The sequence below is a fragment of the Caloenas nicobarica genome, chromosome 3 (genome assembly GCF_036013445.1).
Source record: "Caloenas nicobarica isolate bCalNic1 chromosome 3, bCalNic1.hap1, whole genome shotgun sequence".
NCBI lineage: Eukaryota > Metazoa > Chordata > Aves > Columbiformes > Columbidae > Caloenas > Caloenas nicobarica.
In genome coordinates this window covers 114,473,235-114,490,673 of record NC_088247.1, presented here as the reverse complement: position 1 = coordinate 114,490,673, position 17,439 = coordinate 114,473,235, and the positions used below count along the sequence as shown (strand labels likewise).

The following is a 17,439-nucleotide window of genomic DNA, read 5'->3' as shown; positions in this document are numbered from 1 at the left end:
AATCCTGAGCCCATGTTGTGTATTAGGCCACTGATTTCCCTGGCGCTCATCCAGCCTTCCCCTGCAGAACTTCTGGATCCCTTTTGTCCTACCTGTGGTTCCAGCAAAGGCGCTGTTATGATGCCTGGGGACATTTTCTCTCCAGCTTTGGAGAAGCTGTGTTCTAATCAGTGTCTGCAGCATGTCTTAAAAATGTGAGATACCTTTTATAAACTGTACGGGTACTATCATAACATTTTTTTTAACCGACTCAGAACCAGCTGAACTCTTCTTGTAATGGCCTGCCTCGCACATTTTATGGACCTGATACCACGGGGCAACAATCAGTCTCTAGCAGAGTTTGGACAATAATGCTGATTCTCTTAGGCCAGGAGATCCTGATATAATTGAACAGTGTTTGCTTTATTTTCATTTCTCAACTGGGATGCTCTCCTGGGAAAACATTCATTGGAATCCATTTTATTTGTTTAGGAACATGAACTTTTCTTGGAATAGTTCTCTTGATTGCTCTAGGAAGAGGATTTCTGTTTGGATTTGTTTTCTGAAAAGAGGAAGGGAAACGTCCATGTTAAACTTTTCTTGTTTCCAGATCTAGCCATATTCCTGTGTCATAAATCTCAGGGGTCCTTCCCCAAGTTGTGCAGGGCATGTTGTTGAAAAGCTTATGAAAATTTTTCCATTGGACAATCAACTAGCTAAAATGATTGTTTTCCTAAAGGAATTATATTTTTTTTAAGACTTCAACTCATTTCTCATAATGCAATTGCAAAGTAGCAGAGACAAAATCTGCATTTACATATTCAAAATACTGATTCGGGCAAAAATATTTTATTGCACCAAACAAATTTTATTTTAAAAAAAGTTTAATTTTGTTTCGATGTTTCTGGTTGGAACCTTTGTAAGATTATGTTTCATTATCATTTTTGGCTGTTTTCTTCGGTTTCATTATTCTTTCCAAATGAATATCCTATTTCCAGACACCCATAGGTCTGACTCCATTTTCCATAATGATGTGAAAAGTGTGTTTCATGCAAGGAAAAACAGCCAGTGGGAGACAACCTCTGAAACAAACATCTGATTATTGGCCAGAACTCCAGCCTTCTGCTCGTAAAAATAGGTAACTCACTGCTCGCTTCAGTGGTCTTCTTAATTGAATTTAAATGGCTAAGAATGAACTTAGAGGCAGCGGTGGCACTGTGAGGGCTGGAGCTTCTCTCAGCTGTGCAGACCCCTTGCTGTCTAATACCAGTTTTTAATAATTCTGGTAAATCTCCCCTAGGTCTTTGCTCCATAGCCAGTTTGAAAAATGGAAGGGAAGGGGCTTGGTACAAACTGTTTCTGTTGCTAATTTGCTGAACAATGACAATTTGCAGAACATCTGCATCAAAAGTTTTTTTTAGCCCTGTTTGGATGTTAGTCTAGGAAGTCATTTTTATCCAAAACTGCCTGAAGAGTTTATCACAAACAAATCCAGGGGATCTCAACTTACCCTGCCTCTTCTGAAAACATGTAAGGAGGCTGAGATTTCTCTTAGAACCTCTCCGTTTTGAGGAGGTAATAGGAGGTGAATGATGCAGTCCTCCAAAGGAGGAAGGTTTTTTTTACTCCTACGCTAGAATTCACTGAAAACAAAAACCAAACCACAACAATAAAACCAACCAACCAAAAAAAACCCAACACACACAAAATCACAAACAAACAACAACCAAAAGCAACCAACCAAAAACAAAAGAAAAAACCCAAACCCAAACAGTAGTTAACTTGACATATATGGCAGATGAGATACAGAGATATATATTTTTTTTTTTTTTTTTACTTCCAGGAAGCTAGTTGGAGAAAAACTTGAAAAAGGAGATATAAATGTTTGTCTGGTTGGTTAGTTTGGTTAGTCCACTCTGTAGAAGGAAGCCTTTTCTGCAGTGAGCAACTTGCCATAGTGAAAAAAAAAAAAAGTTTTTATTTAGTTTCAGAGTTGCCGTGTACAGTTCTCAGTGGAATCTGGAGTTTAATTATGAAATGTTTTCACTTTCATGTGACGGTGAGGTTTGGAAGAAAGTTTGAGGGTATGAAAGAAATGCAAATTCTGGGTGGAGATGGGAAGATATGAAAAAGGACGTTGCTTTTAGGAGTATGAGTCAAACTGACATGTACTGGTGTCCTGCCATTCACTGTAGAATACTGAACATTTTTGCATAGAGAAAGGACGTATTTCAGTAAAGACAGCTGGTTGCCTGAGAATGTTGTTTGTCAGAAAAATCTACCTGTTGTGGTTTTCTTATTAGCACTATTAGCACTGTACTTGAGAAGTGTGTGCAAGGTGAATTACCTACCTGAGTTGCTAAGAATGAATAATTCAGTGTAAAACAGAAAGTCAAATAAATCTACCCAAATACTTTCTGTCTGCCTACGAAGTAGATGACACTGAGAAAGGGACTGCTTTGGTGATATAGTACTTGAGATCTCCCACTGGAATAATCTGTCCATCTGAAATAATTTGTGGTCTTTTACAGTATAATGAAATAATCTTTAGCTGTAGGTTTCAAAGCATGTTTGAAACATGGATTATACCCATTTCACAACTGCTGGAAAGAAATAGAGGGGAAGGGCTTTAAATTTTCCGAAAGGTCATACAGTGAAGCAGAGCAAAAGTAGGAGTAGATTCCAGATGCCCTGTTCTGGGAAAATGGGAAAGGAGAGAGAGAAAAAAAAAAAAAAAGGAGGTTGGATTACAGCCATTTGTGGTCTTTACAGCACCTGGGCAATAAGAAAACTGAGATGAGAATAGTGGGGAAAAAATAAAAATCATGAGATTAGCAGAGATCTTCTGAAGCCCAAAGGACTTAGACTAAGGACAGTAACCTTAAACTGTAATTACTGTTGTCATTAGTGTTTCCACATGCATGATCTGGAGGCTCAGGGGAAATTACTGTGCTAGAGGCTATCTAAGCATAAAATAATAACAGGATTGTATGGAGGCATTTGTCACTGGGTATAGTCCAGCACTACTGGTCCTGCCTGTGCTCCTGTCCTTGCTTCCCTGTGGCTCATTCCAGCTTTTCCCAGATGGCGCCTCCTCATCCAGCAGCAGATGGAGAAAACACATTTACCTCTCTGGCATTAACAGAGATTTGCGTGAGAGCTCTTTGTGCTCGGGAGACTGTAACCTAAGTAACATTTTTTTCATTTACTGTTCAATTCTTTGCTGTCCAACAAGCAACTAATTTTTTGCATAAGCTATACGCAAGTTATTTGGCTGGATGTGCTGCAGATTATACATTTAAAATATATAGGTTTAGTGTTTCCCAAATGGCAGGGTCCACTCACCACCACCTTTGCATTTGCAGATAGAAAGAAGCAGAAAGTCAGGGAACTGTGTGTGTTTGTGCTACTTTAGACCACGCTACTGACCCCAAATTTGTGTTGATGGCAGGGGAAGGGATGGTTTGCCAGACAGACGTGTCAGTGATTTCTTAGCAATTAGGGTTGCACAGGTCTCGCACAGTTTTTATTATAACATTTGCTCATGGAAATCACAGCTCTCTTGGGCCTCTGAAGGTAGGAAACTGAAATTTAGCTCCTCTCAGTTCTCCTGCCCCAGGTGCTTGGGGCATCATGTATGTTATAACACCAGGACCGGGCATCTCCTTAGCACTGATCCCAAACCTCAGCACTGCCTCCAGGCCAACATGCTGTCATCTTTGTGCATATTTCCCTCAGATGAAGATATGGAATGAAATGATAAATAGGTGAGGTGATTTGAAACCTCTTTTAATATGTTTTGCCTGATTGAAACCACAGCCATCTATCTACCTACTGTGACTAGAGAAACTAGTGATTTTGATGAAAGACAGGATGAATAATTTCCTTGAGATTTATGTGGGGTTTTTTAATCAAGTTCTGAGTTAAATTGAGAGGGGACAGATGAGGGAGGAATAGGAGAGAACTTTTCTCAGTAATACCTTTATTTTTTGTTGTGAAGGTTGACAACAGGAAAGGGATTTTTTCTTTTCAGCCGTATTTTCCGTAAGGACCTTAGATAAATTTTTTCTGAACAACGCAGTAGCTTTCCAGGACTCTGTTTTCATAACAGATCTCAAGGGAAAACAAACAAAATAATCATCTTCTTCCTTCATCCCGGACCAAACCATAATCTCAGTTACATGCTTGTGTAACGTATGAGGATCTTGTGCTTCCTTCCTTTGTACAAGTTGCCCGCATTTGAGTTATGATAAAGGGAAGAGAAATTCTCCTGGACAGTTTTCATCACCTGTAGGAACCCATGGAGGAAGAGGGTACCTGGCTTCAATGAGAGGGCATCTCTACTTACTCGTTCTTCCTCAGTATCTCAGCGTCTCTCCTCACCAGTGGGTTGCATATTCTGATTTGATTCCTTCTTTAGAAACAGACATTCTTCCCTGAAGCAGAGAATAATAATTTGTCCTCACAAGTTCAGCCCAGCAAGATTGAACTTGCGTTCAACCGGAGGGAGGCTTTTAACAGTTTTTCTCCTCACAGGGATGGTGTTGAACACAAGAGACAGACGTTGCTCCAATTTGCTGCAGTGAAAATGTGAAGTAATTTCCCTCAAATGAATGCAGTGAGTCTGTATTTACCCTTGGGCAAGAGGAGGTGGAACCTGGGTCTTTGCACTTCTGGAGAATTGAATCTCAGCCAAGAAGCTGATACCAAATGCACTCTGTTGTTCCACTGTGGTAGTTTCACCGGATGTTTTTCTCAGTACTGTTCCTGAGTTTAGGTGTACTTGCCTCTGTCCTCACTGTTTGCTCCTCTGACACCATTCCCACTTTTATTGTTGCAGGGGTAGCTGGTGCTGGGATAAGGAATGTGATTGCATTTAAAAAGTACTATGCAAAGAAAAAGATTGTTTCTAAGCTTGAGAATTTCCCTGATCTCATTTGCAGTTCAGTCCAGAGTGGCATGTGGTGAGATGAAATGAGGGAATAACTTAAGCTGGGTTGGCCCTTTCTCTGAGGGAAGTTAGGAATGATGACAGGCCCTACCCAGGAGGGATGATAGTAATTCTCAGTCCTTTTCAGCGACATTTTTTTCTTTTCTGTTCAGGTTTCACAATTTGCAGAGTACTGTTGTTACCCTCAGTCTCATAAAAAGACATTTTGAACCAAGACTTTGGCAGTTTCATCTGTTACATAATTCCACTGTCTCTTTGGCAGCGCTTGGGTGTTTGTCATTTTCCTTTCGTGGTGCTCATTCATAGGTACAGCTCACCTCATTCTTAAAGGAGAGGCCCAGAACAAGGGACATCATCTCTGGCGTCACTGCATTGCCAGCAGCTCACCAAGTCCATCATTCTGTCACTTAGCGCTGGACGTTTTACGCTTCTTCAGACTGCAGTCGCCCAAGACACATGGGACTTTATATCCCCATCCAGGCATCGGTTCAAACTGCTGTAAAGTCAGTCCTTCTGCTGGGGTAGGTTATTTCCCCAGATGTCCCTTTCATTACTCTGTGAAATATTGATGATCTCAAGCCACTTCTCCAGTGCTTGCCGTAACACAGGTTAATGCTGGCTCTTTGCAAATATGAAGAGCCCCTAAGTGTGCGTGCAGCGGGCACTGTTAGTATTAACCACAGATTGATCACTTTTCATACCAAAGAAATGTTATTTCATCAGGGATGCTTTTCTCCTAAATTTTTATTCTGTGGAAACCATAGCATGAATTGGGTCTCAAAGTCTGGACACAAAGAGCGATTTCCATAGAATTTGCATGCATCATTTTTGATGGCCTGCTGTGTGAAGCCTCAGCAAATTGTTTTCTTCCATGATTTGCTAAACATTTGTCTCAATGGAAATAAACTAGGAAGAGCAAGAAGTATATAATGAGGATAGCAGTTTGCAGGAGTGTGTGGAAATCTTCAGTGATAAGCAAAAGCATATTTAGAGTTTAGTCTTTCTCAGTCCCGTGGGGTACAGCCTCCTTTCAATGAGTTTGAACAGAGAGGTTCCTATTAATATTGATGCAAATTATGTATGTGCACTGGGAGGAAAATATACTCCAAAGTCTAATTATTTTATGCTAATAACTGAGCTGAAAAGATACTCCCTCATTTCTGGCCAAAAAAGCAGCAACAGTTCAAAGAATTTGCAGTAGGATGATAATTTTATCACTTCATTTAAACCAGCCTGTACCATGACCCAGCGAGGTCAAGGAACATTTCTGGCTCTAAAATCTTTGCTAATGCACAAGCAACTCCAATTAATAATGAATTTTGTAGTCTTTGGGGACCGGTTTGCATTGCTCTAGGCACTGGATAAATAGAGGGGCCTGTGACAAATCTGAACCAGTTAGATATCCTGGACCCTTGAAATCAAGGCAGAACCTCCTTTGTTTCTCAGATTTTTGAAAATAATTTTAATTATGCAGATGTGCTTTGGAGAGAGGCTTGGCCAGCAGCCAGCAGGACAGGCTGCTGGAGAACAGGGGCAGTGATGGAAAAAGCCTCTCTGCTAAGGGGGTTGTGAACAAAACCCTTAAAGAATATTCAGACCATGCTTCTGTGCCTTGTTCTGCTCTGTCTCTGTGATGAGCTGAGGAGAGTTTCAGCTGGGATAGACTCTGAGCGTATTAATACTTGTCTCAGTTTCACAGGTTTGTCCTTCCTTGTTAATTCTCTGTGGGTTCTGCTATATCAGGGCTGGCTCTGTGCCCCAGCCTCTCTTTCCCCACTTTGCTGACCCTGCCGCTACCCTGTGTTAGGTCTCCTGCCTACTGTCTCATGCTAGATGTGGTTGCTTTGCCAGATCGCTTGTGTCCTGGTGACTTTTTTGTCAAGAGCTGTGGACTTTGCCTGGAGGAACGTGGGTTCAAGATGCTGCTCAAGCCGGCGCTGGGCAGTTTGGGAGTTGAGGGGCAGAAGGGTGGTTTTCTGCCACTTGATGGTAGCCAGATTCTGGGGTGAGATGGGAAAAGTCCCCTGACATAGATCTCTCTGTGCTGGCCGTGCTCTCTGCCATGGTGCCGGGCACCAGGGAGCTCTGCAGCTGCACTCTCCACAGGCTCCAAGGCAGGAATTGGAGGAGAACATCTGAAGATTAAAAGATTCTGACATACAGCATGTCTTGACAAGGATCAAGGCTAGTCCTTTGAAGGTATCAAATTAAAAACTGGTTTGGGAATAGGCCAGAACAATAGGACGTTGGCTGTTTCTTTCCTTTTTGCAGACCGGTCTCTTATTTCCCAGCTTTTCCTACCTTTCCTCTTGATAGAGAAATTGTTCTCTAGGAACAGTTCTGTTTTGATGCTTCCTCTGTGGCAGATGGCCTGTTCCTGGCAGCTATGCGCTGCTAACCCAATGCTGTACAGCAGTAATACATAAACATCTGCTGATTTTATTAACGTGCTCTGTGATGGGGATCCATAAACCTCTGAATCTAGGAGCTGAAGAAGTGCAACCGCAAGCTTTACGGCGTACAGCCCGATCGATAAAAATCATCAGTTGCTTCCTACTGGGCTGTGAAAGGCAAGCAGAGGAGCAAGCTCGCTTGTCTTTTCCATCCAATGTATTCACAGTAATAGAATAAAGAAGTAGTTGTGCTATAAACAACCACTCCGCTGTTTGGTGCAGGAGGAGATATGTGAATGTGAGCAGCAGAATAATTGCGGTTTCCCTCGGTCATAAGATTGGCTTCTGTTTTGTGTCTGGCTTCTAGTTATGAAATTTCCTGAGAGAAGACATTGTACAGCCCATGTAATTCCCACCAGGCAGCACTTTAGGAAGATCGGTGGTTTGCAATTCTGTATCTCATCTCCACTGAGATAGCAGCAGAGATGTGAAGGCGTTAAAAATGGTCAAGAAAGGCTCAGTAATACATCACTACCACTCACGCAAACCTTGAAGTTTAAGTATTGCAGGTTTGAAATATTACAAGAAGCTTAGACTTTTTGGCAGTTGGCGCTATATCACTCCAGGCAGGCAGCTTTGTAAAAATAGGCTTTGTTTTTTATTAAAGCTAAATGGGCTTTCTGCAGATGTCGTTACCACCTGGCTGGGGAGGCATTGTCGGCAATGGGCGGGCATCGATGCTGGGGACCCGAGTCCCACCAGAGGCTGCAGGAGCTGCCGCAAGAAAGGACGTGATCACTTGCAATGGTCTGCGCAGAGGTGCTCCCTTCCACGGCCACTCCAAGAGATGCCTCTTCAGGAGGTATTCTCCCCACATTCAAACTGCATCGTTTGCTCACAGAGCAGAAGAAATAGGGAAAGGAAAAATTATTTTGAGCGAAGACAGCGCAGAATAGGTTACAAAAGAGAAAGGATTGTGTTCTGTGGGGCACTCACAGGGTGCAGCCAGGAAGAAGAAAGCAAAAGGCACATGAACCCAGATTTGAGATAGCCTGAATTCTATACGGTGCAGCCAAAATTTTCATCACTGTCACCCCATGAGTCCAGGTTTTGAGGACCCACATCTAGTTTTAAGTAACTGTTTTAACTCAGACTTTCTTAAATGAATTTAAATAAAATTCATTTTCAGCTCAGTTCCTGCACTGCGTGTAGGACAACAGCACTGATGTCAGTCTGCCTTCCCTTCTAGTGCCATGATACCATTTTTATTCTGGCAAGCTGCTCTTCAGCTGAGATTCTGGCCACACCTTTGTATGAAAATTTTGTCACTGCCACTGGATCCAGTGGGGCTTATCTGCTTGTAAGGGCCCTAAACAGCAGGGGAAGCTGAAGTAAACTTTTACTCTAAGCCCCAGTGCATGAGAGAGGAACTCGTCACTGTCACCATGACTGAGCGCTGTCTTTGGCTTGGGGCAGCTGTATAAAAATATTTGGGGTTTTTTTGGAGTTAGAAGCTGTTTAGAAAAGGAGTCCACACGGATAGTGAAGCAAATCACATAAAGGACGGGGCAGCTTGCAGTTCTTCAATGAGTATGACATTATGACTTATTTACTCTTAATGTGGGAAGGGGCTAATCTATCCCAGTAATTCCATGAGAGAAAATGTGAAACTGTATTTTTTTAAGCAGGTGTTTCAAGGCCAGTTATGAGCTATTAGATGAAATCTAAGTGGGAAGGAGGCTGTGGAGAATGAAGTGGAAGTATGAAGAGTTGTAGCACAGGTCAGGAGCTAGCTTTTAAGTGCAGAATCACTTTGAAGACCAGGGGCTTTATTTTCAGCACATACTGCAGACTGACTTTAAAGTTTTATCCTGTGCTGACTCATTTTCCCTAAATGACGATGCATACCTACACAGGCATATTGCAAGGCTCTTCCAGTCTGTCCATATGGAGTACACTTAATGTCTGTCAAGCAAATTGGCGTCTTTAGAAAGGAAATACATGACGTTAGAGGTGAAGCTGCTACAAATGATGCTTTATGACTGTAAATGTGTTTTGGCATTAGCACAAATACTCACACATTTTAAAGAAGTCTCTTCTGCATCGGGATGAGTCAAGGGTATGCTTCAACAAAGAGAATAACTTTACCTGTCAGTTGAGTCTTCCCATACAAACCAAACTAAACAGATTTTTCTCCAAGTGATGTTTTCTCACAGTCCCCACTTATTTGGGAGACTTGCTTCATGAAATAAATTGACTTAAAATCAACAGTTAGAGGAATATTTAGCCTGTGAGCCCTCCCGTTCTCTTGGGATGTATCAGATGTTCATCCCTTGTGTAGAAGGAGCAGCTGTACTAATGAAATCTTTAAAAAGAAGGTTATATAAAGGTGGACTCTGTAGTACCTCTCTCCTTGTAGTAAGCTATTGTGGAGCAAGAGAAAAGTCCTTTTCTGGAAGACTGCCCAGGAATATAAGAAATGGTCCAAAGTTATAAATGAACAAATGACGACAAAAAAGGAATTATTAAATTAGAAGATTCAGCATCATGTGAGCACCTCTCTTCTTTGTGCTGCGTAGATGTATCCAAAAGCTAGTCTCAATGCCAAAAGGTTGTTCATCTTAAAAAGATGAACTGGGCCTGATTCTCATTTAAACTAAAACCCTTTTATACCACAGAGAGGCGGCAGATATAAACTTAGACCTCCTTTGGGTGTCACCTCAAAGGTTGATGGTGGCCTTTGTAATAAATGAAAATCACTCCATGAAAAGACTTTTACTGTCAAGGAAAAAGATGTTTGGGGTTTTTTTTTTTTCAAGCATGATGTTTTAAGAAAATAGTATCTGCAGTACTTGGCAAAGGGATATAAGAAAAGGGAGAACTGTGACATGTAGCAACTAATTTTGCAGCTAAGAAGGGAGAATCTACAGTCAATAGTGCCCTACGTGCATGGGGCCCAATTTTCTGTCACCAGGCATGCTGTTGTTTACACCTACGCTGAGAGGTCATTATTCTGATGGATTTGGAGAGACTATTTTTGTGGCCCACTGTAACTGGTGAGGCAGCAAAGTGCAAAATGTACCCACAAGCTGCTGATAAAGTGTCCCTGTGGTTTGCAGTCTCCAGACCCAATGGAGAATGTAATGCATGCAGTTATAGCCCACCTCTGGGGAATTTCTTTCTTACTGAGATCTTTGATTTTATAACTGTAGTGACTGTCCTGCTGTCTTGCAATAAGACATTTTTTGAAATATAAACTACTTTGACTTTTCTGTAATATACCATAAAGCGTAATGCCAGCTTCTCCGTGCAGAATAAGAAGCAGTTTTTCATTCCTTTGGGAACTTGTTAAGATTTCAGAAATACTCCTGCTCTCTTTTTGGCTTGTCTAAGCAGTGAAAAAAATGGAAATAAGAACAGTGTTCCTAGAATAGCCAGCACCTGTGATAGTGAAGATCTGGATATGGCCCTCACGCCAAACTGGGGAGAGAGCAGAGGTGTGAAGCAGTTTGCTTGTTCTTCAGGCAGTAGGCTGCATATCAGGTTATCCAAGGATTTTCCTCTGTTTCAGACTTTCCTCTTGAATTCTACCCTAGAGAAAAACAAAACAAAACACAATAAGCCTTTTTCGAAGAGGGCATGATCCTATGAAAATTTCTTTTTTAACAAATTGGCATTTTCCATTGCAGACCGTCCATACTTGGCATTCATTTCACACTGCAGCCTGAACAACTCGCATTTCAAAGCAGAAGCCAGAGGAGCGCTATTGATCCCTGAGCCGAGCAGGTTGAATATGATCTGCAGCCTCCTCTTACACATTGATTCCTTGTCTCTTTACTCACCGCTTCCTGAATGTCACTGATCTGTGAGAGGCCTGCTAAATGGACAAAAATATTGATTTCTTTTCCCCTTCTTCTATTTTTGAAAGCTCCTTATTTACCAAGCGCTGAACTAGTATCAGGAAGATGAAAGGTCATAAAATCAGGCAGAAGCAAGTCAGTTCTTGCATTTTTTTTTTTTTAAATGTGAACTTGTTTGAAACATGAGTTCTTTAAATTGTCTTTCAATCAAAATAGGTTGATTGCCTGAGTGGAACCTTTGAGCTCAGGCTGTTACCTTTGTATTTTACTGTTGCCTGATTGATGCTGAACTTCTGTGGTAGTTTCCTAAACGTACCTTACAATTTTCAGTGATTTTTGCAGAGAAGTTACTGAGCAGCCCCAACTATGCCAGGTTTTGCTGTGCAAGACACTCACAGTCAGAATTTGATGGTTGCAGTACTTTGTCCCTGGCTTATTCTAACAGGAACATTGCATTTTTGCAATATCATATCCAGACAGAGGGGAAAGATGTTCGAAGACCACAAGCTGGAGTCAAGGAAAACTGAGAAGACATCCCAAGAGGGATGACTGGGGACAGCGTGTCGAGAGGTTTTAGTACCTGCTGATGGTCTGTATAAAGTTAGTATTGTTGTGGAGGCAAATGGGGCTGGTTAGAGAAAGTGGAAGAACTGGAACTGGTCCAGAACATTTAACTAAGTGTAATAACCAAAAAAATCAGCAGGTCCTTGATATTCAATGACACCATTTCAACCAACACTCACAAGCCCCCTGACATCCCTCATCATTCTTTCTGGGCCTTGAAACAGGCTCAGAAAGTTTGAAATGAAGCAGATGGATCCTGCTATGTCAAGACAAATGGCATCCATTTCTGCATTGCTGTGGCTGGATGGAGTCTAACAGCCTCCCCTCCCAGGTTATTGGTTCAGTAGCAGAAATGCCATTTAAATTAAATTAAATTGCCTTTTAAAAGTGATTCAGTTTTACTTGGTTTGTCTGACTTTAGTGACAGTTCAAGTAGGTCTATACTTTCTTCTTGCTAGTGAGGAAGGTCAGCATTATTCTTTTTATTTTGTAGTGGACAGTCACACAAAACTTGGTTACTTTGGGGCTTTAACAAAAATGTAGAAGAATGTGAGATGGGTGCTTCTCTCTGACATCCTCAGAGCTTCTTACCACAGGCAGCTGTTGGACAATGCAGGTGAAGAGTGTGTACTCTGCTAATGGGATCAGTATTTCCCTAATAGATATCTCTCTTTTATGCTTTGTGGATGGACTGGACAGTAAAAATAAATTACTTTTTGTTTACTTATACAGAAATCAGTGGTTAAAGAGACACACTCACTCATTAACTCTGCATAGTGTTTAGGCACAGAGGTGTTGTCATTTATGGATAAGCCCTGGAAAAGCTGCTGTAGGTATGTGATATCCCATCATCGTTAATTTTTAAAGAGAATTAGGTATGTGTATAACTCTGCCTCACTTGAACTTTTCTGCCTCCATCTTTTGTTGCTGTTGTGTTCCTTTGGATCTCAGAAATTAATGATAGCAACAGCTGAGACAGCTTTCCCCTGGCTGAAGGTGGTTCCTTTGACGATGCCTTCGTGCATCTGGGCGCTCTGTTCCAAACCACTTTCATGGGAGACTGATCTTCAGTACAATTCATAGGCCCTGTGTCCAGCCGTTAGCCTGACTTCTTCAAAAATACAGGTTGTCAGTTTCCAACTTCTTCTTCACCTTCAGGAGCAAACCTGTGCTGACCATGAGGCTTTAGAGAAAAAAGAACTGCTGCTCCCTTTGGTTGGTCATCACCCTGCTGCGTTTTATTTTTTAAAAAAGCCACGCAAGCCATGCCTACTAGATGTCATTATTGAGACTGTCTTTTTCTTCTGGAATTTGGCCCCAGTTCTCCTGTTCTGAAGTTCTTGATTCTCGAGGTTGGGGTTGTGTGTACTGTTCCACTTTTCTGCGCCCACTGGTATAATTTAGTATATCTGTCATTTATGCTCAATATAACAGAGTCATTTAACTGCAGGAGCTCACCAGTACAATTAACCCTGTTCTGTCAAAATGAGGAGCTGATTATCTTGGCATTCACAGGAGCACAGTGCACAGTTCGAGTGTTGCGGTTTCTGGCCCTCCCGGAGCAGTATTGCAGTCAATTGATTATTTTGTTAATTTGTTCTGCAGCAGTATCCTGCTGGTTTATTATCATCCAAGTGACTTTATGTGCCATGCATAAGTACAACTATATTAAAAATCAATACTTGAACCTTTTTTCCTTGTAAGGATCTTATCATCCATGGGCTACCTTCTTTGATACATGGCCTTCATTCTGATTGCAAGACAGCTAGTAACTTTTACATTATTTAGTCACGTGCTAATAAAGTAGATGCTCAGATTTTGCTCTCACTTAATCCTGTACCCTAATGAAGAAGGAATAAATGAATTAAGTAGGAAATAAACAAAAGGCTGTTATTGCTGATAAACAAGGCTAATTTTGAAACAGTAGAATTCATGCTATTTTAGTAAGAAAATCTCATTCCTTCACAAGGTTCTAATAAGTATCATGCTTCGCAGACTCAAATCATTTAGAGATGCTATTATCAAAAGCCTGAGTCTTACAAACGCTGCTTTTCCTGCTTCAGTTAGAGAAACAAGTATTTAAAAGATGGCATGAGGCTGCCTTGTGCATTGGATCGACGGCTGGGTTCCAACTCTGAATTTGCCACCAGTACGTGGGATTTTAGTTGTTTTAAGATCAGAATGTTTCCCAATGATTTTCTGCCATTGCACATGCGAAGATGTTCGCTTTTGTATGTGGTTTTGAAACAGAATACCTGCAATGTGATACTTAATGCATTGATATTGCTGATGCCACAGGGATGCCTGCTCTTCCGTAAAAAGAAAACCATAAATAGAAGCAGAATCAGATGTGGTCTCTCTCCTGATATGGGCTAGATATGAAAGCACAAGTTTTTAGCACTGGAAAACCAGTGTTTTTCTAATGCAGATACTCATTTGGCCAGAAGATTCTCCTGAGTCAGCTATCTGAGCCCTTAATGGGCAGTTCCCCACTCAGGTCATTGGATTTGGATCCTCCTTTTCCAATGATGAGTTTGTTCGTTGGGGGATTTTTTTATGGACTGTAAGGGTGTTATCTGATCTTGGGATAATTGCTTCCTAGACACATTTTCCTGAGGAGAAAGGCAAGTTCTTACCTCATGCTGGCTGAGATCCTTATACAAGGCAATTTGTAGCTTATGTAATTGGGAAGCTACCCTGGCCTTACCCAAACCTTGCAATTCATTTTGTGACACAAATGTCTAATCTTTTCTGGATGCTATTATGTGAGTTACCATCATTAGCCAACATAAGGAAAAACCCCTTGTTTCACTATGCCTCAGAATTTCTGAGACTGTTACACCCGTGGATTGTAGCATCCTGTACCCTTTTATCTGTGCGAAATATTCAGAAAACAGCCTACAGAGTTGTTTTAGTTTAGAGAAGGTTATACCTCCTTAAGGGCTATATTTCCTTGTCTCAGGAAATTATAATGTAATATAATACAAAAAATTAATTATTGTGAAGATGGAACAAATCAGACAAATGAGATGATCCTGAAGAGGGAAACCAGCCTGTGCTATTTCTGCAAATTGCCCCCCCCCACTTCCTCCAGGTTGTCTTAAAGAAAAGCCAGGGCTCTGCAGCGTTGCGTTTTAATTAGTAGAAATCCTTTTGTACTAAATCCTAATTCCGTGCCTTAATGCAGCAGGTCCTGCAGAGCCAGCGAGCTTGCGTGGGAGCACAAGCGCATGAAATCTTTTTCTCTGGCATCTCTCTGAGTGAGGGTTGGCTTCTGTTCATAATGATTTTCTGTGGTGACAGCTCGGGGTTTGCAGTCGCAAGCAGAGAGGCAGGGGTGGTAGTGGAGGAAGGCGTAATGACAGGTGATTGCTCTGTTGTCTCCATGGCATCACTGAGCCTTATCTTAGAGGTATCAGTGTGCTTATACCTTTCTTTATGCTGTACAGATACCTGGCACTACTAAGTAGACTAGTATAGGTCCTACTTAATCACTGTCCTCTTTCCAGCTTATTTTGTATTATGTTTTTTCTTTCTTTTCAATCTGCCCCACTTTTAATGAACCTGCAGAAGTAATGGAAGCACATATATAAATGACAGGACCTAACAATTCAAAATTGTATATTTCTGTACCTTTAGTTAAGGAGTTAGAATCCATGCAAGTGCATTTTTAGAAACATTTGATACTGCCTTTTCAGGACACACTGCCCCATCCTGCTCCCCGTGAATTGATATTCGGTTTTTAGGGTTATAATGAAGCAATATAGCTGTGAGGAGAATAGCTTTTAACCCCCATCAGTTAGATCCAAGTTTCATCTCAGCCTTAGGCACCTCACTGAGCCTCTTTTGAGGCTCCAGCTTTAATTAATGGAGACAGGACACGTTCAAGAATGACTCAACTGACATAAGCTTTAGCGTTTGAATGGCTTTCTCCTCTGTTGATTTTGCGTGACACTACATGAGTTACTGGTGTAACTCCTGTATATGTCCTCTTAATCAGAAATGCCAAAACCACACATGTAGAAGCAGTTCTCTGCGTTAGTAGAATTATTTAATAACTATGCATGTTTTTTTTCAAGAAAATGCTTAAGGAAGTGTTAGGGGGTTTGCTGCCTTCTTGCTGCACCTCAAGATGTATTTAGTTCATGGTTTTAAGCATTCCTCCTTGAACAAGAGGATTAGATTTTTAAAATTATTTTTATTTTTTAAATTAAATACTGGGACCCATGCCATCTTGGTTCCAGGTGTTAGGCTAAAGTGTGCAAAAAGAGCACACCAAACTTGACAGCACTTCTGCAAGGTCTGGGAACATGTTAGCACATACAACAATTACACGTATTCAGTGATCTCCTCTAGGAGTGCTCTTTTACATGGGTACAAATAAGATTATTATGGTCTGACATTTGTAGTTCCTGTCTCCAAAGATATTTGTGTATCTAGCCTTTCTCGTTTTCTACAGTACTTAGTTAAATGTTTTTGTTGATTTGCTGTTCATAAAGGAAAGGATCTCTAAAAAACTATGGCTACTTGTGTTTCATTACCAGTATTTTCATATTTTACACTTTAGCCAGTCTGGTCAGTTTAGTGGCCTTTTTGCCATTTAGTTTTTCTTGCCAGTGTATTTATTTATCACTTATTTATCGCAAGGGTAATACCTGAAAGTAGATCGCTCTACAAGATGTGTTTCTGAGATCCTTAGGAGAATGATGAAAGCACACAACCCCAGGTTATTTTTCTCCCAGCTTTCTCTTTGGCAGGAAATGCAATCTGATACTCTGAAAATGCCCTGAAGAAAAATAAGAAAAAATAAAAGTGTGGTTGAGACCTGCATCCTCATTCTATCCAATACCTGCAGCTTAGAGCAGTGACGTATTGGGAATTAGTTAAATAATTTTAACCTCTAATAACAACAGTGTTTTTTATATCGGTGGCTGTAAAAAAGTATGGCAAGAAGATCCCTGACACTAATGATATCTTTCTTATGCAAATTCTCAGGTGTCTTAAACATGTTCAAGCTGTAGCATCCCTCCAGATAGGACATTTCCGAGGTTCTCTTCCCAACATAGCCATTGTAGTTGTCCTTGGGCTCTCTGAACCTTCACAAATTTTGACTGAAATCAGCCACAGGTTTAGAAGTTGCCAATAAGTGACACCAACACAAATAATGTGATTTCATAATCCTTATCCGTCATGAAAACAAGGCTAAAAAAATCTTTATGGTTAAGAATGTTGAGGTAAAGATGTAAAAATTAACCCTTCCAGGTAAAGAAAGCTGTGCAACAGGAAGGCTTCAGCAGAAGGAAGCGAGGATACAGAGACATCAATGACATTGACATCAACATGAATGATCCTTTATTTACCAAGCAATGGTACCTGGTAAGTTTTGAAAGCAAAATCACAGTGATAACTAAATAATTGGCACTCAAGCCGTTCAGTGCTAATGCAGTGTTTTGCAAGAGTTCTTTCCAAATATGTGACAAGGACTTGGGAATGGATCCAAGGCTCTGTCCTGTTGTTTTTAACTGTACCTCTTTTATGCTGGGAAGACCCAGCACATTTCAAGAGCTAAATTTCATTTCAGTCAACGGAAAGATCCTTAGAAGGCTTGAAAGAGAACTGTATTGGTGTCCTGTGGGCATTCCTGGTGTGCTGATGTGACCCCTAAAACTGCCTATGAATCATGTCTTTGAGC

At 41.0% G+C, this 17,439-nt stretch overlaps 1 protein-coding gene across 6 annotated transcripts in view; it reads left to right on the top strand.

Moving 5' to 3' along the window:
• The window catches only part of PCSK2 (proprotein convertase subtilisin/kexin type 2), a 199,910-nt gene that overhangs the window by 128,775 nt on the left and 53,696 nt on the right, over positions 1–17,439 (top strand). For all 6 annotated transcript variants that reach the window (XM_065632887.1, XM_065632885.1, XM_065632886.1 and 3 more), the window contains one exon: positions 17,010–17,123. In XM_065632887.1, coding sequence (XP_065488959.1) covers positions 17,088–17,123 — 36 coding nt within the window. In that variant the 5' untranslated portion in view covers positions 17,010–17,087. The remainder of the gene's footprint in view (positions 1–17,009; positions 17,124–17,439) is intronic.